This window comes from Papilio machaon, chromosome 10 (assembly GCF_912999745.1).
Source record: "Papilio machaon chromosome 10, ilPapMach1.1, whole genome shotgun sequence".
NCBI lineage: Eukaryota > Metazoa > Arthropoda > Insecta > Lepidoptera > Papilionidae > Papilio > Papilio machaon.
In genome coordinates this window covers 610,879-636,750 of record NC_059995.1, presented here as the reverse complement: position 1 = coordinate 636,750, position 25,872 = coordinate 610,879, and the positions used below count along the sequence as shown (strand labels likewise).

Below are 25,872 nucleotides of genomic sequence, written 5' to 3'. Positions count from 1 at the left end.
TAGATAACTTATTGTAGATAAATTTCGATGCGTTGTGCCTATTGTAAAAATAATAAGTTTTCTTCGATATCCTCTCCCCGCGTCATATTGTTTATTATAAATTAAACAGCATAAGACGTACTGTAACATTAATAGACCAATTTCCATTCATATTTAGTAACAGTGAGGGAAAACTGATTTTTGTTGACATGTAAGTCATTAAACAAAATATATAACAATATAATTAAATAAATAAATTTAATGACATGCGACACATATCGTATGTTTAGATAAATAATTTAAGTTGTAACGTAAACATGTGCATGTTAAAATTCCATGATTTTATAAAAACAAACGTCATTTACGGATCGACTTTTCGCCCGACTGGGAAATGTTTTTAACTAGTATGTACATAAATTTCCTGGTATGTATGTATGTTTACCAATGTAATCCTCTTACATCGCTTTGCAGTAAACTTCTAAAATAATTTCATCATACATATTGGTTGTTGACGAAATTTTATAGTAGTATTATATATATTTATAGGGTTGTCAACGAATAGTTATAGGAATAATCTAATTCTTCTAGCAATTAATATTTTTTTTACATGTTTTCCTTTTTTAAATCTTAATACATTATATACTTTTTATGTGCTTACGCAACAAACATTGATATGCTTCTGCAAAAACAAATATATTTAAGGCTTAATGATACCGAAATACCGATAAAAATGGAACTCGTTTATTTATAATTGAATTTTCACTATTTAAACACGTGTTGAAAAACATATTGGAGTCTATTTCTTAAAGAGAATTACTATAAAACGACGTTAGGAAAGTCTTTTATGTTTCTAAACATAAATAAACACACGCGCTCGCGGCACGCTGAGGTCGCACGGTGCAAGACGATCGGCTGTTGCATCATGCTGTCACCAATGCCAACCATTTCTAATGCTCACATCACGTGAATGTCTAATGATTTATAATCTTTATTAAAATAATTTTAAAAAGCAGTTTCTTGAATAACTGTATCCTTAAAACAATCCGGATCAATTGTCACCCTACTCTGCAAAATCGCTGATAGCACGAGGGCAAACGCAACGACATATTATGTTCATTTTACTAATATTATAAATGCAAAAGTTTAAAATGGATGGATGGATGTATGTTATTGTGTATCTCTAGAGAGATTAAACGGATCTCTCTGAAATTTACCATAAATGTATTACAACCTAGAAGAATACATAGGCTGAGTAATTAATTTTTGTTTTTTAAATCCGCGCGGACGAAGTCATTGGCAGCTAATATCTATATAATTCGCGGCAATTATCCTAATTACAGTCTAAAACTCTGTAAAACCTAATTCAATCAAAATAATCTAATTTAATCTATACCACAAACAAAAAATCCTTTAAAATAACTTGAAACATTCCGAGTACAAAACAAAAGCCTTCATAATTCTGTTAAAACCCGCGAGAAATAAACAACACTTGTTTATATCGCCGTCCCTTTCATCGGAAGCGTTCACGCAAATCGACAGACTAGTTTCATCATAGTCCATGTCCAATTTAACTTGATCTCCATACACACCTTTCTGTCATATTGCCGTTATGGAAGTTAAAGTTTTCAGATGTTTATTTATATTAGTTACAAGACCGATCTAGGACAATATAAAGTATTACGTAGTTCATTAAATTGCTTCACTATTTGCCAAATATAAAATAATAGACCTGTTTAAAATTATAATAGTAAAACACAAATATAATTATTAAAAATAATTAAAAACTTCATTAAAATACATTTACTTGAAAACTGTATAAATAAGAAGCCTTAAATCGATTTTTTTTTTCTAATTTTCGACGTAAAAAAACCAATGGCGTGTTGGACCTATGTAAAAAATATTTTGCCATTGGTAAAACTACGTTATCACTGAGTAACATAAGCTATATTTAGTAATAGATTTTTGGTTAATTCCTTGCGTACGAAGTAACGGTAAAAAGCTAGTTTGACATAAACATAATATATTTAATAATAAGAGGCAAGGCCAATCGTTATTGTACCCGAGCAAAGATATCGAGAAAATTTCTTTGTTTCATACAAAGCGCTTCTTTCAATCTTTTTTTTTAATCTAGTATAAAGTGCAATTTGTACAAAAATACAAACCGTTAAGAACACTAAATTACACTAGGTTTGAAACTTTTCTAGGGAAAAAACGAAGACTATAACCATCAAACACTGTTCTTTTTTCAAAACGGAAAAAAGTTTGTTTCGATGTGTGTTTTTTGTTTCCTTCCTTTAATTTTAATTAAAACTGGCATAATATAATACATTTTATAATGAAAAAACTAAAAAAAAAATAAAGCTGTCATAAATAACGCTTGCGTGTTTCTCGCGCGACATAAAACCGACGCGAAAGGAAACTTCGCGCCATTTACGTTGCGTCCGTCAACACAACAAAAACAACTTGATCTCATATTGTTTAATTGACATTTAGATATTATCCAAGTATTACTTTGCGTTCTAGTGAGGCAGTGAAGTGCAATTTTATTCATTTTTTTAAGAAAACCAGGAATTACCTTTTAAAGGTATGTTTCAATTGTAATATTTCTTTTAAATGTATATTTGAAGTAATAAAATAAGTTTTTAATTAAATTATATTTAATAGAATGAAAAGAAAAAATTATATTAAAATTAATGAATACAAATTCGAACTTTAGTTCTCGGGTATCGAACCACTGAGCTATTACCTACAAAAATGCATCTTTTGTGACTTATTGTTTCCGTTTCATCGACAATTTTGTGATAAGTGATACTCTAATTATTTTTGTACAACAACCGCTGTTTACCTTGAAAATTGTAAAAGCATTAAAATTCACAAAAGTTATTTATACAACGACACGACAAAAAAATCTTTTGAAACAATGATCGGATCTCGAATGTTGCACGGGTAGAGTAAGGGTCCCATATTGTATCCAGGGAAAAACCTACCAATAATATAAGCCAGATAAAAGAGCGCGCAAATCCGCCACAGTAGCAATAGCCTCGCCATTTTGAACATGACAGAACTCGTAGGATCTACGACAGTATTTCGGCAACTTTTCATAGTTGATTATATTAAGACTAGGGATTTTGTGTTTTTATTCGTTTGAAGGACATTTGGCTATAGCCATTTTAGTATTCTGCTAATTGTTTCAGGGTTAATTCGATGCGTTTCTAAAATAAATTTGAATACACATTTCTCCTTATTCTTACCAATTTATTCCAGAAAGTTTTATACCATAAATACTAACTAATCCACAGATATGAGTAATAATTAAAAAAGAAAAAAGTCTCGAGTGTCAATGATAAAAACAAATTTTATCTAAGCGTTGTGAATTCGCTATTGCAACATGTCATCGACCCGCCATCTGACCATTATGTATAGATCTGTCAGTCAGCGAGCATTCTTACGACAGATCCCTTTATCTGTACCAGTTTTACAGCTTTCAACTCCAGATCAAAGGTCAACACATTCTAGTCACTGTATTATAAAATTTAACTAAAAGTCTAGAAGCATCTTTAATTAACTTATTAAAATGTGACTCCTTGACATGAAGGTTAGAGATTTCCGATTTCCGAAATAGATTTGTATGGTTTAGTTTTCATGAGCAATACATGTATCCAAATAATCTTAATTCTAAACTTATTTACCTCATTAACGTTAAATAGTATTACCACTAATAATCCAATACTATACTAGTATTTAAATGATACTAAGACCGTGTAATAGTTGATAAATAAATGTAACGTAGTTGTGTCAAGGTTACTAATGATTTTATTGAGTGAGAATCAAACCTGGGATTCAAAAGTATAGTTTTGTACTGCGTAGATAATGACAATTGAACTTTATACAAAACGGGAAGCGATATAGACAGGTTCAAAACAAGACCTTTAAATGATAGGACTACTTTTATTGTTATAAAACCTTGATATTAACAAAACATTTAACTATGTAAATATTATAAACTAATTCATGTGTATCTAGATGATAAATGAATTTGTATTACTACTGTTATACTAAATTTAGTGGATGCACACATTATAAGGTTCATATTACGCTACGTTGACACCTAAAGACACTCAGTTATCGAGAATTTCCTCTTGTATTAAAACTTTTTTTTGGAATTCATAGAAATAAAATGTACTTCTTGTGAAGACTTAAGTTTTTTATTCATAGAATAAACATTGGTTCCTTCACTAATTAATCGAAAGGAACTTCGTTCCATCCGGGTGTCCCTTGACACCTCTCAAGTTTTTTTTTTTTAATTTTTCAATGGGATTGGCATAAGTTCATCTGGTCGTATTCGGATTTATCTGGATATGTAAATAATATAATACGAGTATTAAGTTTAGTATAACAAAACATATCATAAACAATAATTAATTTGATTCTTAAAATATTCTCACCTAATCTTACTAATATTATAATTGCGAATGTTTAGATGGATGGATCAACGGACGTCGATGAAATTTAACATAGATGTAGATCGTAGTCTGGATGAACACGTAGGCTACTTGTTATATTTTTTTTTTAATTCCGCGCGAAAGTAATCGCGGGCGATAGCTAGACTTAGAAATAAGTTGATGAGTCGGCTTTTTTGTTCAATATAATATCGTCGAGACTTTACAAAAAGATCACAAACAAAACTGACCAAGTGAAAGATATTCTATAGTGATATTTTGACTAAATGAATTCAAACAACGAAAAGAATGATCATTTATCGAACCTAAACCCCGCGAATCTTAGCTCATTGTCAAGTGGCCACTGTTGTCAACCACCGATAACCGTACACTACTAAACCAAGGTCAAAAAATATATTACTCTTTTAAGATTATTATGTACAAAGCAATCATTTTACAACAATGAGAAGAACACTTAAGATAAATTAAATAATTGGATAAATTATTTATTTTAATATTAAACCAGATAACCTCCAAAAGTACGTGATATCTAATAACTAAAATTTTAGGAACATTACTTTTAGAACTTTCTGGGTAATAAAATTAAAAGTTCTTCGTAACATGATTTTGTCAGATAAGAAAAAAAATCGCTTGCTGAAGGAGACCCTTTTTAACAACGCGGTATAAAAAACAACTGATGTGGTGTGACTTCCTCAGTGCAAACAACGTAATATAGATAAAGTCGGGGCAGGCGAGTCAGGGCTGCGAGATTAGCCCTTAACGGCACAAGTTCGACACCCGCAGTTATTGTTGGTTTTATTTACATTTGTTTTACCCTGGGTTTCTGAGACCAAAACAGTTTAAAATTTATCGTTATCTTTGTTTTGTCAAAGATAATGATAGTGTTGACGATATGTTTTATACAAACATTTTGGTCTCAGAAACACACGGTTAAACGCCTATCTCTATCCAATACTAAAATTCTAATTTCTGACAACGTTTTAAAAGTTAAAAAAAAATAATTTGCGTTAAAACTTTCTTATTTTATAATCCTGGCTCAACTTTAGGAGGAAATGGAGTTTTTAAAGTGACATAGTGCAAACAACCTATGCGTAAAATAAAACTTCCGAGATTTTTTAATAATCTTCAAGAATGAATCAAGAAGAGATAAGAAAATATTCCTTACCAAACAAGGCTCATGGTTGTTTCCTTTGTATGCAGATTCTTCCTAGAAATTATGCCTTATAGGCATTTTTATGTTTAAAAGGAATTAATCTACAAATGTTATTTGCAAGTAATATCTAAGTTATCTACATTTGTAACTAACTTAGTAAAGTTTTATTAATTTTTTTTGAAAATGAATATTTAGTTAGTTACCAGTAACTCACTAAAATTCTCATTCACACTAAGGTTTACATGTGTGAAGCAGATCAGTGAGCCGGCTCGCAGCTCAGCTCAATTTGTAACCTGCACAGAGTGATTTGCTTTTCGAGTCACCGAACAGGTCGCTGCTCTTTGGATTTCTTAGTTATAGTACATCGCGATGAGCCGTGATCTAATAATTTCGTTGTTAACGGATCAAGTTTAAGTGACCGGAACTTTTGAACCGATTCAAAGCAGATTTAGCCGTTCATGATTTGAAAGAGATTTTACACCAGTTTAATACGAAAAAAAACTTGAGAGGTGTCAAGGGACACCCGGATGGAACGAAGTTCCTTTCGATTAATTAGTGAAGGAACCAATGTTTATTCTATGAATAAAAAACTTAAGTCTTCACAAGAAGTACATTTTATTTCTATGAATTTTCGTTATATATTGTCACGTCGTTGCCATGGTGAAGTAGCGCTCATTCGTCGTTAACATACTTACTATAGCAAAAAGTGTCGTGACAACTTTTCGTAAGAATTTTTTCCGTCTAGCCCCCTTTCACAACGCGCGATAAGGAACTTCGTTCCAATAATTCAATTTCTAGATTAAATTCGAATTAACACCTTAGCTGCGGCAAGTAAAATCTTAAACCTTCGTCTGGTGCGGCGGCGGGCCAAAGTGTGCCCCCAATGATTTTTCCGCCAGTGCGTGGCAGGCCTTTCTCGACCCACCAGCATAAGGTTAGATTAAATCGCTATAACATTGCGAAAACATAATATAGGTGTGTACTTTTTGGACTGTTAGAATAACCTTGAACCCACCTTCTTTAGAGTTGATTCGCCCCGGGATCTGCCAAACAGGAAATGAGAAATGAACCAGGGAAAGTGGCGGGTCGATATCGACCAGCACCGCACTAGAAAGTATTTTTAGTAGTGATGGGAAAGACAAAAATAAGGAGATATCGAAAATAAAATAGAATTGTAGAAAAGAAATGAAAAATAGTTTATTTAATTATTTATTTATGCTTGTCTTTAAAACATTTCGCACAAAGATTTTGTGTGCACATCCTATTTTTTATTTTTCTTGAAGGAAAATATCTATTTTTTTCTTGAAGGAAAATATCTATTTTTTTTCTTGAAGGAAAATATTTCCTCACTGCTGTCACTATCACTTTTATCTGCCTCGCGAATTAGTTTATTTTCCAAAATTTGTATTTTTCTTTTGTTTCCTGCCATCGTGCGTCGTTAATTTTACGAAAAGAAAAAACGCGACGTACAGTTCAGTGAGATGGCTCAACACTAACTAGCGAAGCGGGGCGCTCCGTGCGGTATCGGGTCGCCAACCGCCTGTTGGGACGGCGGGCCGCGATAGACCCCTGCCGCACCGAGTTGATATTTTTCACCGTCAGTGCGTGGTAGGCCGATAAAGGCCTGCCGTGATTTTTTATGAGATAATCGTTCCGCACCAGTGAGAGGGACATAGTTTTCTTCGTCCGCACCAGCTGAAATTCCGCGGCAGGTCGATCTAGGCCTGATCCGCAGTGAACGTGTTAACAAACAACTTAAGCTTGTCAATTATAAGTCTCAATTACATATAGTTATGTAAGAAGCGGTTGAAACCAGGTCCAGCGTTATCTTTCGCTTTCGCCTCGCAATAAATGGGTTATATCTTATCACATGCAACACGTTCTCGCACAAAATCCATACTTTTAATTAGCAATCGGTTGTGAAATCTAAATTAACTTTTACTAACCTAACAATACTACATACATTGCTTTATGGGCTTAATTCCTATCAGAAATGTTTACTTGTAGACTTCTTACTTCCTCTATTTCTCCTGCTATTCAGTCTCCTTCAGTCTCTTGCTCTTTCCCTCTCTCTCCACTTTGTTCTTTGTATCTTTCTCTTGTATGTCTGTGCAAAAGAAGTACCAGGATATCATAACCCTCCTTGTATTCTACAGCAATGGCTCGAGTGTGCGTGATCGGTGCGGGAGCCGCGGGTTTGTGTGCGGCACGCCATCTGCTGGTGGAGCCGTGCGTGTCGCAAGTGGACGTGTTGGAGCAGGCCTCGCAACTCGGCGGTACCTGGGTTTACACAGAGACAGTGGGATACGATGACTTCGGTCTGCCAATACACACCAGCATGTACAAAAGTCTCAGGTAAGTTTCGTTCACACGATCACTGTAGGTTTTTTTACAACTTATTTTGCAAATAAGATCAGAGCTACTAACTATCAAGTATTGATTTAAAAATTCTGCTTTGTTTGACGAGAGCAAACAAGACTCAAATATTATATACATAACTAACAAGTTTGTACTGAAGTCTTTTATTATAAATTCTACGTTGAAGCTAATTTTAAAGCATTAAAATGAAAGCTTTATTCTCTGTGTTATCCACCCAACCAATAATGTTGAAACTAGATACAGGTCTAATACAGGAATTAACATAGCTTATAACTCTTTGATAACAATTGCACTCAGAGTTTAAAGGTCAACTGATCACGTAATTTCATTGCATTTCGTTTTATCAATGCAATTATTACGGTATACTATCAGACGCATACAAAGTTGTAACGGTTTTAGTGAAACAATACACGAATTGTGAGTGCGTTATGATTATAACGTTCTTACTTACTTTAAACTACCTTTAATTAACGTGTTTTTATTACTTTTCCATTCCCATCCTTTTCTTATATGGAAAGTCTTCTTCTTCTTCTTCTTGAAGTGCGTCTTCGACTAGCGAAGGTTGGCGATCATGGAAAGGATGGGAAGGGGCAAAAGGTGGATTTGACGGAGCAGTGGACGCATAGGAAAAGGAAATATTATCTTTCTGTACGTCTTCTCCTCCGTCGATTAAAAGTAGGCAATGCATCGGCCATTACAGATGTCTATGGGCAGCGGTTGCTTCGCTATTTAGGCGAATCAAATGGCCGCTGACAGAACGTATTTGTTTTTCATCTTTTAACTATTTAACATTACATCTTATCTTAATAATATTATAAATGCGAATGTTGAGATGGATGGATGTTAGTTTGAAGGTATCTTCGGAACGGCTAAACCGATCATGATGAAATTTGGCACAATAGTAGAACATAGTCTGAAAGAGCACATAGGCTACGTATTAAGTTTTTTTTTGTCTCCGCGCGGACGGAGTCGCTGGCGACAGCTAGTATGACATATATTTGCAGTCCATATTTCCTAGGTAAAGCAACATTTGATAAGAACCGGCGTAACCATATTGCCAGCGCTGGCAAAGGTTATCGAGAAATAATTAGTGCAATCCATCAATACGTACATAACAAATATTTATATTTTCTTATAAATTGGAACTTCTAGAGTTATCGGGGGATCTCATTGAGGATGCGGCATATTGATTATGGAGTAGTTCTTGTTTATTAAACATACTTCGTGTTTACTATGAGAAATCTAAAATAAAGGAGCTTATGTAACAATTAAACGACTATGGGTGATGACAATTAGTAACAGAAACCTAAAGTCAAAACTCCCCAAACTATGTAAACCTTTTTTAGTATCTCCATACATTAAAGATTAACATCTTTTGCTCACACAAAAAGATACTGAATTTTAACATGTGTTTTGATCTCCAGAACCAACCTGCCGAAGGAGATCATGGGTTTTCCAGACTTCCCTGTACCGGAGAGTGAAAAGTCCTACCTTCCCGCCAAGGACATGCTAGCCTTCCTGCAGCTCTACGCAGACAAACATAACGTCACGCCTTATATTAAAGTAAGACATTTTGAATTAATTACCAATCCATGATTTTTCTCGTAGACCACTATCAAAATTTTACTTGTCTTGGAGAAGCCCCTAAAGCTAACTGTTTTCTAAATCTTGTGATCATCCTCGGACTTCATAAGGTCCATCTGGACTATTTGCCACGTCACCGGTGAGGAATGTACACAAAAAAAAATCAAGATTTAACTGACTCAGTTACTTATTTTGATTACAGTTCAAACACCACGTGCAACTGGTGAAGCCCAAAGCGGGTCCTAATGGCGAGCTATGGGACGTTAGCTATAAGGACCTCAGCACTGGTGTTTCAGTGACACGCGAGTATGACTATGTGTTCGTGTGCAACGGACATTATAACACGCCCTTTATACCTAATATACCAGGACTTAAGGAATTCAAAGGTCAGTACTTTGCTGACTGTCTATTTCCTAGATGACAAGTACGACGTGGGGGTACTTCAAGAGTAGAATGAATAGACCACATCATCACTTCATCAGGTGGGATCGTGGTCAAGCACTAGCTTATTCGGTTAATAAATGAAGACACTTATGGTCGATATCTGCATTCGATCAGCAGTATTTTTGATATATTTTCTGTCCATCTTGTTGTTAATCGATTTAATCCCAATGGTACTCAAAAGTATGGTGATTTAGAATACGATTCTATAACTTTTGTTCTCCGTTACTAATTTATCAGATCAATATCGAATACTGATTTTAGTCGTATGTGAATGATTAGCGAAATTGTCCAAACCTACTATTTCTTTTACAGTCTATTAATTTATTGCGCGCTCAATTCTAACAATAGAGTCTGAGCAATGCTACGAATGCTGACATCATCTTACTGAAACCACAATAAAATATTTTTTAAATTAAAAATGATCAGGTGACGTGATGCACAGTCACGACTACCGAGTACCGGAGATCTTCACCGGCAAGCGCGTGTTGGTTGTGGGCGCTGGTCCTAGCGGTATGGATATCGCGCTGGAGGTGGCCGGAGTGGCGCATCGGGTACTCCTCAGCCACCACCTCAGTGAGAAGCCTCGCTCCGTTTTTCCTGACAACATGCTGCAGAAGCCAGATGTGGTCCAACTGGACGGGAATACTGCCATTTTCAAAGATGGCACAGAAGAAGAGGTGGACGTCGTATTTCTTTGTACCGGTAAGTAGTTTTTTTTTAAACTTTGAACAGCAGCAATCACAACAGAAAAGTAGATAACAAAAAGATTGAAGAGTTATAAAATTTAGTATCATGCGTTAGGTGGAATTTAGACTTATATCTATTTTACAATTTTCAGTTCTCTTCGATCCAGTTCTCTGGGGGGGGAGGCAGGCTGCCCCCCCCCAACCCAATCCCTTCCCCCTCCCTCCCACTACTTTCCCCCTCCCCCCTACCCTCCATCCTCTACCCCTGGCGTGACCCATATCTCGACTCACGTTGGAGGTCACTGTTTAATAAAGTCAATCGGTACAAACAAGAATGACTTATATTTTTGCTTACAACTTTATATCTTTATCACGATCTATCCGCGACTTCCAGTCTTTTATGAGATCCTAGTACTTCATTCATATTGTATATCCGACTGGGCACGGGCTAGCACTCAGAGTTCTTAAATGCTCCCTAAGGGAGACTCCTTAAGAGCTATGAATGCAGCAGTAAAATGTTTGTAGGGTATTTATACAACTTCCCGTTCCTGCACGAGTCGTGCGGTATCGTGGTGGAGGAGAACTGCGTGGAGCCGTTGTACAAACACCTGGTGAATGTACGTCACCCCTCCATGTGTCTCGTCGGTGTTCCGTACTACGTCTGCGCATTCTCTATGTTTGACTTACAGGTCTGTACGATGCTGATATCTTAATTTTTACTAATATTATAAATGCGAATGTTTAGATGGATGGATGTTTGAAGATATCTTGGAAACGGCTGAACGAATCGTGATGAAATTTGTCACATATGGAAAAGATAGTCTGGAAGAACATATAGGCAGTAGCCTATATGTTAATAAGTATATTAAGTTTTGTTTATTTCCGCATAGACGGAGTCGCGGGACAAAAGCTAGTTTATTATATCTGGAGTTTGGTGAAAAATAATCCACATGTCACATGACTTTCCTTCTAGCAGAATTTCTAGATTCTATTCATTCATTTATCTAGATTTTTAAAGATATAAATTTGGCAAGTTGGTTTTCTGTTCTTTAGATTAGTGAAAGTTAGTGTGAGAATCCCAAAAGTCAAAAGACCTCAGAGTAGAATGAAATGAGCCTCATTTGAGTAAGACTGGCAGCAAATATACTAGATGATGAATTTCGGAGTGAGAATTCTAACCTTTACCTCCTAGAAAATGGAGGTGATTGATAAATAAAGTTCAACGTTTATGTCAGGTACGGTATTACGTGCGGTCGATGAATGGCAGCTTCAGTCTCCCCAGCAGTGAGGAGATGCTGCACCACTGGGAGCAGGAGAAGCTGCAGCGCGCAGCTCGCGGGTACACGCGCAGACAAGCTCACATGATGGGCCCCGACCAGGTGAGATGTTGTTGAACTCTATGAGACACTCACCAAGTGAACACTAAATATGGTTTTATTAGGTCTTTTAATGCTTGCATTTCATTTCTCTTACATATAAATACTAATATTATAAATGGGAAAGTTTAGATAGATGGATGGATGTTTGTTAGAAGTTATCTATAGAACGGCTCAAAGGATCTTGATAAAATTTGGGACAAATGTAGAACATAGTCTGGAAGAACACATATACAACTTATTAGGTGTTTTTTTTAATACTGTGCAGACAAAATCGTGGGCAACAGCTAGTTGTCATATAAAGTGCGACAGTGTAAAGTGAATGTGACAGTTATTGTTAAATACAACAGAAATTCAGACTTTTGTGAGATTTTTGGTCCTTCTAGTTGGACAAGTTTAGTATTTTCTGAAATACTTGAATTAAGCCTAGTAAAATTACGCTTAGACAATTCGATGGCTCCTACGAATAAGGGCCAATGTACAAATTGACAACTTTACAGTAGAGGCTTTCAAAATTTCAACCATATAGGAAAAGAGGCCGCATACGCCCTTTTACTTCAGTAAAAAATCACATTTACACCTGTAAATGTTTGTGTTTAGTGCATGTTAACTAAATTAAGAGGTAGTTTTTAACATAAAAAAGTAAAAATCATTATTTTTTTACTTTGGTCCTTATACATAAGACCCAAGAAGAACTATTTTTGCCCTTTAACTACGACTAATAGATAACTCAGATTACGATATTGATCTTTATTTATAAACTTGTTCAACAAGATTTTACAGCAAAATAAAGTCAATAAAACTTTATTTACATTATAGAGCAATACCGTTTAAGGTAAAATGTTGCCAACAGCTTGTACTATTTCTATATAAATTAAACATTTTATTGATTTCCTTATTCCTGCATTCTGAGCATAAAAAAATAACTTACGCAAATTCAATTTTCCGGTAATTTTTTTTAAAGGATATTCTTGCATTGCGACAACCTTTGATTAGCTTGCGCGTGTATTTTTGTATAGACCCTTGTTTCACTAATGTAATTAATCAGATCAATGTAATGTGCGATTTAAGCACCACTTCCACTGGTAGTACGTCGCATGATTAGTCGCTTAGTGGAAAATGGGTTATATATTTAGTCGGGTTGTATTAGGGCGGGTACTACAGCGAGTTGTCGCTTGAGTCGGGCGCCGCGCCGCTGCCCGCCGTGCTCACGGCCGTGCACAACGACAGTAGCGGCAAGTTCCTGCACAATCTGCCCTCCTACAGGCGGGACAGATACCGTCTTATTGACGATAATAACTTCATATGCTATTAGATCCCTAGTAGACATTATATGGTTAATTAATCAGTCCTTGACTCTAAATATATATAGCAAAATCAACACTAAGCGCAGCCCTCAGTAACAGAAATTATATAAATGATAAGATTTATAAAATTTTCTTGTAATGAAACGAATAAAATGTATTCATTAATATTTTCGTATTCTTTTTATTACATTTTTTATTTAAAATAATAAAAAAAATAATTATAATAAAAATAACTAATTAATTCATTTTGTATCTTTAAAACCATTTTACCGTAAAGAAATTTACAAGATCAATAAGATATGTATTTGATTAAAAGTAACTAGTGTCTAACCGTGAGTTTCTGAGACCAAAAACTCCGTTTAAAACACATCGCAATCTCTATTTTGTCATCGATAAAGATAGGGACGATATGTTTTGTACATAGATTTCAGTCTCACAAACCCACAGTTAGTATTCTAATCTATATTTAAACTGCAACTTCGTCCGCGCGGAATAAAAAAAATGCACACAAGATAAAAAAAGTTCCTATGTCCGTCTCCTAGTTCTAAGCTACCTCCCCATTAATTTTCAGCTAAATCAGTTCGACCGATCTTGAGTTATAAATAGTGTAACTAACACGACTTTCTTTTACATATATAGATTATAGTTAATTTTTGTTTCAATCATTTCATTTCAAAATTTATTACTATTACATTTATCTTTTGACAGTTCATATAACTGTTACTAAGATAAATTATTTAAAAGGTATGTTGTTTACCTCGATATTCCAAGTTCCGTGAAATACGAGTATGAATATTGCGTATTCCTTGTCTATCAAAGTACCTTTACTTATCATAACCAGGAATTATTTTATTCCACTCGAATTACGTCAGTTTTTTAACCGTAGAATACGACTCTATTTTCAAAGATAGGGAGTAGAATTCTACAGTTATGTTACGACTGTAACTTAGGGTTAAATAAACCCTAATACTTTTTGTTAAACTGTGCCACTCAGAATAGTTTGATAACGCCTTTAGTGGCAATTACTTAATAGGGAAAATAAAAACAAGATAAGAAATAAATTTATTAAATAACAGGAACATATACAAAAAATATATGCTATCTTCATGTCACCAACAGATTATTAATTTCGTCAGTTTGTAATCAAACTAGGCATATTATTAGATATCAAAAATTCACTGCATATTTGAACTGCCCTAAAAAAAATCAAACCGACCGATTTTTTTTTTCGCCATATTAATTATCACATCACTAATATAATCGTTTCTACTACAGAAACACGTATAACAAAAACATATTGTTATCTCTGTTTATTTAACAAGAAAGAAAGGGATGACACTATGTTTTTCTGCAGGTGTTTCAACAGTGTAAACTCACGGATAGACATAAAACATCACATACCGCGTCCGCACTCTCTTAGCTCCGTCCAGTTTATGCAGTCCTAGTACATTGTGCGGGTTGCTAGTGACGTTATCGTTGCCCGTTCGCCTTGATCCGGACGATGACATTCCGATATCGCCTACAATTGCCCGTTTCTTTGATTAAATTATTCATAATAACTTTCTAGAGTTTTTTTTAGATATTTTAAGTGTTATTCACATTAGGACTTTCTGAAAAAAAATCTGCCGATTTAGTCGTAGGTTCGAATCCCTTCATTGGTTTATTGTCATGAACCCATCGTGAACCATAGTCTAGCGTAAAGTTTAGAATGGTTACTAGAAACGTTTTTTAAAAAGCTCCAGGAATGATGAAAAGTTTTGAACAGATGTTCCAGCACGAGAATCCCATGATTACTTTATTAGTCAAACTAGCTGTATCTCGCGACTCTGTCAGCGCGGAATTAAAAAAAAAGTTAAATAGTAGCCTATTTGTTCTTCCAGGCTATGTTCTACATCTATGCTGAATTTCAGCGATATCAGTTGAGCCGTTCTGATACCTTTTAACAATAATTATACAAACTTTCGTATTTATAAGTAAGATTAAGCTACCTTTATATTGCCCTTATTTATCAAAAGACATAGTTTTCTTCTTAAATCTGTTAACTTATTTCCAGGACCGTTACTACTCCTCGTTAGCATCAGAGGCGGGTACCAAGAACCTACCTCCAGTGGTGACGAAGATCCGTGAGGAGAGCTCTGTGCGGTTCCTCCACAACTTGCAGCACTACCGCCGCGATATCTACCGCATTATTGACGACAACTCCTACGAGCTGATCAGTGATGGCAAGAGACAAGTTCTTTGTTGACCCCAACGAGGTAAAACAGTTTAGTGTCGGTTTCCATTGATGAAACACAAGTACAAAAATTAACATCTCTCATTGTGAATATCTAACCGAGGGTCAATAAAACATATTGATATCCCTGTTTTCTTCAAAAATAATGACAGAGATAACGATATGTTTTATTGAGAGTTTGATCTCAGAAACCTACGGTAAATGGTCTGACATTTGTATACAAAATCTGCTGTTATATTCAAATATCTAGCGCAATGAGAGAGGCGCTGCTATCGCGGTTCTATTCTGTCTGAAAATATTTATAATAATAGATATAGTATAAAGGATGTTTTGATCTTTGAGGGCGCTAGTGAACTATCAAAATTTAGTTTGACTTATGACCTGGTCAGATATTCTTATCAATTTACACCAGGTATTCTCAAAGTGGTCAAAAAACTTAAAGCATTGCTAATTCTCACTCTGTCTTCTATTGACCTAAATCCGAATGAAAATAATAATAATAATTGATCTTAAAAGTAGGTAATTTGGTCATGTGGGGGTCTGAGGTAATGGTTCATTTTGAAAAAGGGGGTCACTTGTCCAAAATAATTTGGGGATCTCTAGTTTACATAATTTTTTTCTTTAAATGAATGTAAAGGTTAGCAATATTTTAATACGACTGTGGATGCTCTCATATTATCTTTGGTAGAGATAAAACTATTTTTTTGTATCTGTGTTTGGTTAATAGAAACAGTTAACTCTTAAGTTAGATTTTATTTAAGTTGCATATTGATATTTATAAAAAAAAAGAAAAAAAATGAAGCAACTTTTAGTGTACAGACGTAATTTATATATTATACAAATGCAAAGAATTTTTTAATTTGAAGTTTTGAAGATAGGCTTACTTTTATTGAAGTCGGTTTGCAAATACTATTAATTATTGAGGCTTTATTCAAATATTTTTTTCTAAGGGAATTGTGAAGTTTTGACTAACTTTTAGTCGAATTACTATTTAGTTTAAGATTAATGTATCTATTTAGTTTATTAATAGACATAATAATAAATTGAAATATATGGTTGTCTCTATTTTTTCAAAGAGATCGTAAGGGATGTCAATGTGTGTTAATTTAACTGTCATTGCAATCCACACTAAAGATATCAAATTATGTCACTTTACGTAGATTATATGTTCAAATATTCCTTTTATGAAAAAATGTAACATTCTGTATAATTAAATTCATTGACATTTGTACTATCAGCAATAAAAGTGTTACACAAATAAACTAATATTTTAATTCCCTTATTAAACTTGAGTATGACAACTCACTGCTCTATGTTATATGGAGTTGATAATTGTCTACGTGATTGTACAAGACTATAAAGGATGTTATAATATTCACAGGGGGAACACTTGAACATTTATTATCCCTTTGGTTATATCTGACGTGATGGGTCATAGTTACTGACAATGTATATTACTATATACTTACTTATAATTATAGTTAAACATAAATTTTTAAGTTACGTATGAATTATAGGAAAATATGTCAATTAAATTATATTTTAAAGTTATATAATTTGAAATAAAACACTAAATTCAGCCAAAAATATTTTTATTTAAGCGTATTTATAATATTTATATTATCAATGCTTGATATATTATTAATCTTTAAATCTAATAATTATTATTTATGGCTTTCCATCATTTAACGTTACTAATATTTTGACATCGGCTGAATAATTTCAGCCATTTTCGTACAAACCACAAACTTTGTACTTATATTCGCTTCGCATTAGATATTTCAAAATAAACACTACTTTATAATAATACAAAAATACCACTCTGAATATCGTTTAGAAATTTTTTGTAATTTTTTTTTCGTTTCGTATCTTGTGTCCAAATTTAATTTCAAGATTTAAAGTTTTTGATATAATATTTTTTTTTTGTATATAAAATTAAAAAGATCTTAAAACTAGAACTTATTGTAAACTTAATAATAAAGCAATTCGATAACAAAAAAAAAGTACAATGCGGGCAAAAAATGTTAGAGTACGGTACGTTAACTATTCACAACAGAAATGTACTTATAAAGTCAACTCACAATGTTTCCTATAAAAGTACATTCGGCGACAAAATATTGTAAGTACTTTCAAACACACAACGCATTATAAAAAAAACTTAAACAGTTTCATGGTTTTACGTCAAATTATTGTTTGTAGAAGAGTTTTTAAATCAAACGGATAAAAAAATATTTTTAGTATTTATACTACATATATCTGTCGCCGAGTGTACCTTTTTCCATGTACAGTCAGCAACATTCGAGTGCCGCGGGATCATTCCTTCAGTTTTCTAACAGACACTTTTGGCAACGCCTCGTACAAAACCTACCTATCCTTGTTCGACCTACCTATATCCCTGTCTTTTCAGTACCTTTATTTACATCCTGATATGAAAAACATTACCAGCAGGGTCCAATAGTACCCTGTAAATTATACGCTAAGAAGAATAATAATAATAAAGTAGAAAAAATGGCAACATTAGTGCACCGGCCGTCTTGTGTATATACAATCTTAACTACGCCGAAATAAACCAATAGTATCAAGCGTTCTAGCACCATTTCCATATAAATTTTATAACCTCAAATATAAAATTATCAACCGAAAATATAAGAAGAATCATCGAATAAAACAATAATATAACAAAACATTTGCCCCCCCTAAATAATTTGCATTTCAGAAAGCCAATTCCCTGCCCCATTTACACTGGTTAATTTGCAATTAATATACGGACTAGTCGAAACAGTATTGCAATGAAATAATCATATAACTACACAATTACAGTGTTAGAATTAAATATACAAGAAGTACTAAATCAACTACTTACTGACATTAAGATCTAGATTATAAAAAAATAAATCACATATCACCAACTCTCTCGATCACAACTCCACGTCTCGACAACATGAGCCAATGGAAACTGGCCCAACAACACAACAACCGCAATAACGCCCCCAATCATAACGTAACAAGGGTAACTATAACTTAAAGTACCTTAATGCCCCAGCTGGGACAATGTCGTAGTATTGAGCCTCACAATCTACAATTGTACTTTATAAACCTGTATGTGGGTCCTCGCTACACGGCTACGGGGAGTGGTGACTACCGCTACCCTAACACCGAGAGATAAGACAACACTACGTGAAAAGAGTGCCTTATACAGAACCTCAATATATTATACATTGGATTTCAACTGCAACTGTCTCTATTTTTTTTACAAAGAATGTAAGTCACAAATTCTTCAATCGAAACCCATTATAATATAAAATGTTTGTACATTTTTATAGATAAATGTGAATTTTATACCATCTCTAAACTATCGCTTCTGAAAACATTTTGTCAGTTCAATATAGAACAATATAAATACCTAAAGAGCTTAAATGTACTTTTTCAAAGTGTATATAATAAATGTAAGAATTGTAATCTCTCTGGGACCAACAATCCCATTATGAAATGTAACTAAAGTTTTATTTGTCAAAACTACACATAAAAATTTTGTTCAAGTAGAAAATATGTAGAAATATTTTCTGAATAAATGATAGTAACGACAAATACAAATACAAATCCCTACAATTTTAGTTGACCTGGTTAAAGTCCTTTCGTAGATTTTTGAGTGACATTTTTTCATAATGTTTTTTTTTTTGGATTGGATAAGTTTTTTAATAAAGTTACCTTAGTAAGGTTCTTTTGTACACGGTCAAAGTTTAGAAAAATTACAAAAACCATACACGTAAATTATGACCCGGTCAAGTAAAATTGCAAGTAAACATATGTGTCATATTTATTATATGACCTGCCTGTACCCGGTTAAGTAAGATTGCGAGTATCATGGTCTCACTTGTCATGTACCAGGCGCACATGAGACGTGCAGGACTATGGAGCGGGGTCATCAGCGAAGGGCACATCTGGCTGCATGGAGAGCGCGCGCTGCGTTGGCTCATAGCGACCGGCCAAGTAGTAGAGGTCGTTGTTGTCGTCGGCGGCGCGCGCCTCCGCAGCCATGCGCGCCTGGTACTGCGCCAGCGGTACCACCTCGCACTTGTGCGATATCGTCTGCACGTCGTTCTCGTCCGTGTGCGGGGACTCGAACAAACCGCCCTGTAAAATAAACACCAATAATAAATAAGGATAAAAGGATAAGGATAATAAGGATAAAAGGATTAAAAATATTAAAAACCATTTTCCCAATTCAAGTTAGGAGTAGAAATTAACTTGGATTATGTGGGTTTGTTTAAAACTTGGTTCTAACAACTATTTTTAACGGTATATTTTCGAAGCGTGTCCACCGGTAGGTCAAATGAGGCAACGCAGAAGTAATATTAGGAGCAATGAAAAGAATAATTTTCCATTGAAGATTGGGGAACCGGGAGAGCATAACAAGAAAGCGTGCGTACCGGGTATTTGAGTGGTCCGCGGCAACCGACGGTCTCCTCGGGGTGGTAGAACCACTCGACGCGCACGGCCATGGCGCCGCGAGCTTCCCACAGCGCCACTATACGTCCGATGTACGGCCGGTCCGCGCGCCCCGTGGACAGAAACACCGCCGCCTCACCCACCTGCATCACATCATTACTCACAATTAAAAACCAATTATAATGCGGAAGAGTACATTTTGGAGAGATTATGCATGAAATTTGTTCAGTTTAGTCTGTCCCTACTTGGTACAGTAGTGTGGCTCCCTTTTGCCACACTACTGTACCAAGTTTGTGCCTTGTATGATGTGCATGTTTTTTCTTTTTTGGTTTTACATATATTCTTTGTGTGGCAATAAATGTTTTTCTTCCTTTCTTTCGAAAATTGGTCTCAGTAACCCTAGTAGTATAAGATAGACGACACGCGACCACTTTTAAGTTTTTTTAACCACTTGTAACCGCTTACGGAGCTAGTTCAAGAGTACCAAGGCTACATAAGCTATAGGTGCACTCACATGGAGGGTCTCCTCGCCGCGCTGTATGGCGCGGTAGAAGAGCTTGCGGTGGCGGGGGCGCGCTGTTCGGCGGTAGGCGGGGCCGAGCCAGCGCCACAGCGCGCCGCCCGGCAGGAACGCGGCCATCTTGCTCACCCCGGCCCCGCCCCCGCCACCCCCGCCTCCCCCGCACGCCGCGCCGCTGTCCGTCGATGTGGACGATACCGTACGCTTCTTAGTTTTCTGCAATCCCAGTAATGACACTTTTAAAACATGACAGGATCCTTTTAAAAATCATTTAACAAAAAAGAATACAGGTTTAGGTGAGTTTAGGGGAAAATATATACCTTTTTTGAGGCATCCATAGAAGTAGACGGCACATCCACTTCCAGTCCAATTCCACTGTCTTTTAGATTATCTTTAACATCTTCGTCTTTCTTCAAAGTTATCCTCCCGAGATTGGTAAAGTCCAAAATGGCGTTCTTCACAAGAGTTTTCTTTGACAAAACTGCTTTCTTGATGACCGTCTTCATTTTCTCATCGGGAGACTTTTCGACCGCAATCAGAGTGGACAGCCTGTCATTGGAGTCTCCGGAGTCCTCGTTTGATTTAATAGAATCGACATAATCTGTGGAAGACTTCCTCTTGAGGTGATCGTCTCCCGACGAACTCGAATGTTCCTTGCAACTCGAATGATGTCTTTTCTTATGTTTCCTGTGATGTTTCTTATGATGTCTTCTGTGCTTGCAGTGCTCCTCGCAACACTTGTGTTTCTTCTTTTTCTTCTTCACGTATTCGGTGGAGTTAGGATCTTCTTCGCTGGAATGGAGTCGTTTGAGTTTTTCCTTTCGATGCTTTTTAAGTTTCTTTCTATCTCTGTGTCTGTCTTCTTCTTCTGCTTTGTCTTCTGTTACCGTCTGCGACGGGGGTGCCGGTTCAGTTTTAACTTCTGTACTAGTCGACGGGACGACTGCCTTTTTATCTTCTGTGACACTTGTGTTTCTTCTTCGCTTGCCGAGTGTGAATAGAGTGTTCTCGTACTCTGAAAGTTACGAAAGTAAAGTTACTGTAATGCGATGTTGCCGTGATGAAGTACCCTGAACATCAATCAAAATGGAAAGACAAAATATAAGTTTCGACTCACCAACAATGGGATAGTTTGGTTCGAGGAAGCGTATGTCCTCTAGTGCGATGCGGCCGGAGTCGCCGTCGTCAAACTCTACGGGCACGAGGTGGTCGTGGCGCGGGTCGGGCGAGGCCAGCGCCACAGTGCCCGGGTACAGGCAGCGGTACTGCTGCGACCAGTACGCGCACACCCGCGTGCCCGACCCCAGCTCAGACACAGAGCGTGGACTCACTTCCAGAATCTGAAAGTTTAGGGTGGGACTAAAGTTAGGTAATGCTAATCCCATTAGTCACAAACCATTAAATACAAAAAAGACATACTTGATACAACTGTAAATTATTAAATAGGGTCAAAAAATTCAAAAAGTTACTCACAGCATCTCTTAAAGTCTCTTCCCTGGATAAGATATGGGGCTTGTTGCCTCTCTCTCCATCCAGCGTGATGGCGTACACATCGGGCGCCTGCACCGCGCTCAGCTTGCCGGCGTAGAACAAGCCGCCCATGGCAGTCAGCACCCGCGGTGATGAGTCCAGCTTGTCCTCGGTGAGAGTGCAGCGCGACACCGCCGGCGCCTGCGCACTCTCCTCCTTCGAGCTCTCACTCGGCCTCTCTTTCGATTTGAGACTCTTTCTCCTCTTCTTCGCGCGACGCCGTTCTTTATCACTTTCGCTCGATGCGCTCACTCTTCGTATCGCCAGCTCTATTTCCGGTAAATCGTCTCTAGAATGTTTTCTGACAAGACGATCCACCTTTTCCCTGTTCTTCTGTCGCACCTCGTTCAGACTCTCCATCGAGGAGCTGGCGGATCTGTTTAAGGACCCATCCACCTCCTCCTCCTCGGAGTATACTTTAAGTATCGGTTCCGCTTTCAGCTTAGGTCGGACTTTACTCGTTCTGTTTTCGTCTCTAGAAGGTTCTCCTCTGCTGCACAAAATGCCGCCTTTTAGCTTTCCTTTCGCTAAGAGATAGCCAACTAAACTGCTCTTCGATTTCGGTTTCTTCGCGACTATAGTCTCCGTTGAATCCGGACTGGAAACCTTTCTAGGCCTGCCAACCTTTCTTTTCTTTGAAGAACCTCTGTCTGAATTGGGAGACAGTGCCGGCGTGGATGGCGTGGGCGGTGTGGAGAGCGCCGGAAGAGGCGGCGTCAGGGCGTTCAGCTGCGCTCTCTTCTCGTCGCACTGCCTCTGCAGCTCCTGCAGGCGTTCCCTCATGTCTTTTTCCATGGCGTTGACGAGAGCTTTGGCGGAGGGCACGGAAGACGAGTGAGTGCACGTCATCGAGCCGCACGGACAGGCCGTCACACGTCTCAGGCTCGCTTCCAACTCTCCGCCGCTACCTTTCCCCCCTTCTCTGTCCTTCTCCCGCTTGTGACGGCGCATCTTTTCCAACTTATGCCTTAACCTTTCTTCCCGGTCCCTACTCCTTTTTCTTCTCCTTTCACTCGAAGAGTCGTCCCTGTGTCTATTATGTTTGTCTTTTTTAATCAATTCTGAGGATCTCTCCAACGGCGGAGGACTCAGCAGCGGTTCAGTTTTTATAAACGGTCGAGTGGGCAGTTGGAGGACAGGCGGAGGACTTTCCTCAACTTCTTCCATAAACCTCTGTTCAGCCAACGCGCATAAAATATCTAACCCATCTAGGGAAGGTTTCGTCCGTTCACCGGCAATAGGTTCGGCGGCCGGGAATTCAAATCTCCTGTGCGGTTCGGCGTCGGTCCTGGGAGGTGATTTAGGTGAAGTTTTGATCATAATGTTCAACTTAGTCGTCGGCCTCGTATCGATAGTTAGAGGCGTCTGATCTAATGTCGGCATGCTGATGCCCGGTGTAGTTCTCTCGAACTGCTCGATGCTGTTGGATAAGAGCTCGAGGCCGCTGACGTCGACCAGCGGGCCGGCGGGCTGCACCGCCGGTACCGGTGAGCTGACCGACGTATCGATCACCAAGTCGTGAGAGCCGCCGCTACTCGAGTTGTCCATCGAGTCGTCTCTTTCTATCGCATCTATCGCTTTCTCGACCGCTCCTACGACCGTCGAATTGGCCAGCGCTTCGGAGGACGACTCTTCTGCACTGTCTATGGGTGGCGGCTGCAGCTGGTGGCCGTGCTCCTGCAGCTGGAGTGTCGACGATTCTTCCGGAAAGTGTGCAACTCCCACACACGCGATCTCTCTTTCATCTTCATCGGCGTGATTAGGAGAATCCTCGTAGTCATCAACGTGATCGGTTTGATTGGAGGCGTCCTTGTGCGCCGGACCCTCGGCCGCGTCGGGGGGCGGAGTGGGGGGCGCGGCGGGCGAGGTGGCCTGACTCCTGCACGCCTGCTCCGAAAACTCGGGCTGATAGTAAAGATGCGTGAGTATCGGCTGCTGCACCGGCTCCGGTGCAAACGTCGGCGGAGGCTTCTCCTGCGGCGGCTCAGGCTCGATCTTGATGAGCGCGTGCGGCGTGATAAGCGGCTGCATGATGGGCTTGCGTTTGTCCACAGTGTGGGCGGGGTGAGGTTGCGGTGCGGGCGCGGGGGCCAGCGTCACCAGCCGCGTGGAGTGTGTGTGCGTGTGCTGCAGCGTGGCGGTGGAGGCGAGCAGCTCGCCGGGCGCGTGCAGCAGCTGCAGGTGGTGCGGTGCGTGAGGCGCAGGCGGCAGCAGCAACGGCGCGGGCGGGTAGGGCACGCCGCCCCACACCACCGTGTGCGGCAGGTCGGGCGGCGCCGGCAACAGCAGCAGCGCGCCCGACGTGGGCTCGCGCACCAGCTGGTAGCCACCCACCGCGCCCACGCCGCCGCCCACACCGCCCACGGAGCTCACGCCCATGCCCATACCACCCACCATCATGCTCTCCATTGACACTTGAGCTGAAAAACAAGCATAACATCATTAAATAATTAAATAACCCTTCCACATGTAAACTAATTAAAAGCATATCAAACTGCGTCCCGACACCAAAACTAGAAACGAACGTGAGACGTTCCAAGATAATGAATGATTCATTGAGTTCAACTTCATTCAACATACATTAATGCACTTAATCCAATTAAGTTAAGGTGTAAATTTGCATATCAAGTGGTAAACAGCCGGTCATGTATGTATTCCTGGTACGGTGGACAGCGGGCGCATTTGTATGCCGCGTACGATGCTTCCGGCCGGGACCAGTGTGTACTTGCCCAGCGGTGGGAATAAAAAAGGCGCCTTTTTGTATAATTCGATTAAATAACCTAATGAAGATCCGTTCCCAGAAACAAACCGGTTTAACCGATGTACCGATGAATAATAAATTAACATTTAACAGCACGTCTCTTTAAGTACGATAGATTTTAATTCTTTACGTTCTAATTGCCACCCTCAGTGTAGATTACATTTGAAAGGTTTTGTTTAAGTAACTGTTATTCGATTTGACTTCGGCAGTGAAAACTTACTATCAACTTTTTTACAAGAGAAAAACAAAGTTCACAAGAAATGACTTCTTTGAACATTGTAAAAATATAATGAGACGTCCTTATAGTTTAAAAAACAATTATTCCAAAAAAAAAGGAAATTATTTGACTAATATGAGGAACAATTGAATAACTTATAATAAATCAACATTAAGTAATGCATAAATAATTAACTGAACGATATAAAAACACAATTTGAATACAATTTAAAATACGATAATCGTTTCTAACGACCGATTCATTGCACTCGAGTGTAATTCCTGGCACGTACGTAAGACAGAGACAGCTATATGTAATGTATGTGCGTGAGACAAGGATGGATAGTTGAATTAAAAAGACGTCTGAAAAGCAAATCGTTTTAATTTGAGGGTCGCAGGAACACGACCTGCACACTACCACCCTTCTAATAAACCTTTGTTTAATATATATATAATTATAATTTTAACGTAGCCCTTTTATATTGGCCAATAACATACAGTCAGTTCGTAGGTTCTACTTTCTTACTAATATTATAAACTTCTTTTACCCGCGACTCCGTCCGCGCGAAATAAAAAAATATAAAACGGGGTAAAATTATCCTATGTCCGTTTCCTGGTTCTAAGCTACCTGCCCAACAATTTTCAGCTAAATCAGTTCGACCGATCTTGAGTTATAAATAGTGTAACTAACACGACTTTCTTTTATATATAGGTATATAGATATAGATAGATGCGAATGTTTGTTTGAAGTTATCTCCGGAACTGCTCAAATTATCTTAAAGAAATTTGGCACAG

The 25,872-nt window shown here is 37.6% G+C and overlaps 2 protein-coding genes across 3 annotated transcripts in view; one reads left to right on the top strand and one right to left on the bottom strand.

Annotated features, from left to right (window-relative positions):
* Nucleotides 1-128: 128 nt before the first annotated feature.
* On the top strand, nt 129-15,682 carry LOC106713831 (senecionine N-oxygenase). 2 transcript variants are annotated; one of them, XM_045679616.1, is made up of 8 exons: nt 129-190; nt 7,749-7,947; nt 9,396-9,534; nt 9,758-9,941; nt 10,426-10,701; nt 11,211-11,374; nt 11,921-12,064; nt 15,422-15,682. In XM_045679616.1, exons 2-8 carry the CDS (start codon nt 7,751-7,753, stop codon nt 15,611-15,613), a joined length of 1,296 nt encoding a protein of 431 aa, XP_045535572.1. In that variant the 5' UTR covers nt 129-190; nt 7,749-7,750; the 3' UTR covers nt 15,614-15,682. The 2 variants fall into 2 exon arrangements, with proteins under 2 accessions (XP_045535572.1, XP_045535571.1); XM_045679615.1 differs by lacking the exon at nt 129-190 and adding an exon at nt 2,397-2,563.
* A 3,534-nt stretch (nt 15,683-19,216) lies between these two features.
* Nucleotides 19,217-25,872, bottom strand: part of LOC106713727 (protein winged eye) — a 77,551-nt gene continuing 70,895 nt past the window's right edge. The window contains exons 9-14 of the mRNA XM_045679763.1: nt 22,044-24,520; nt 21,688-21,910; nt 20,891-21,585; nt 20,565-20,786; nt 20,032-20,193; nt 19,217-19,735 (exon numbers count right to left, since the gene is read on the bottom strand). Coding sequence (XP_045535719.1) covers nt 19,511-19,735; nt 20,032-20,193; nt 20,565-20,786; nt 20,891-21,585; nt 21,688-21,910; nt 22,044-24,520 — 4,004 coding nt within the window. The 3' untranslated portion in view covers nt 19,217-19,510. The remainder of the gene's footprint in view (nt 19,736-20,031; nt 20,194-20,564; nt 20,787-20,890; nt 21,586-21,687; nt 21,911-22,043; nt 24,521-25,872) is intronic.

Bases quoted from the DNA above. Each gene is read 5' to 3' on its own strand.
- LOC106713831 (XM_045679616.1), top strand. From the start codon at position 7,751: ATGGCTCGAGTGTGCGTGATCGGTGCGGGAGCCGCGGGTTTGTGTGCG. The intron at 7,948-9,395 runs GTAAGTTTCGTT...TTTGATCTCCAG, and splicing joins AGCATGTACAAAAGTCTCAG to AACCAACCTGCCGAAGGAGA. The intron at 9,942-10,425 runs GTCAGTACTTTG...AAAAATGATCAG, and splicing joins AGGACTTAAGGAATTCAAAG to GTGACGTGATGCACAGTCAC.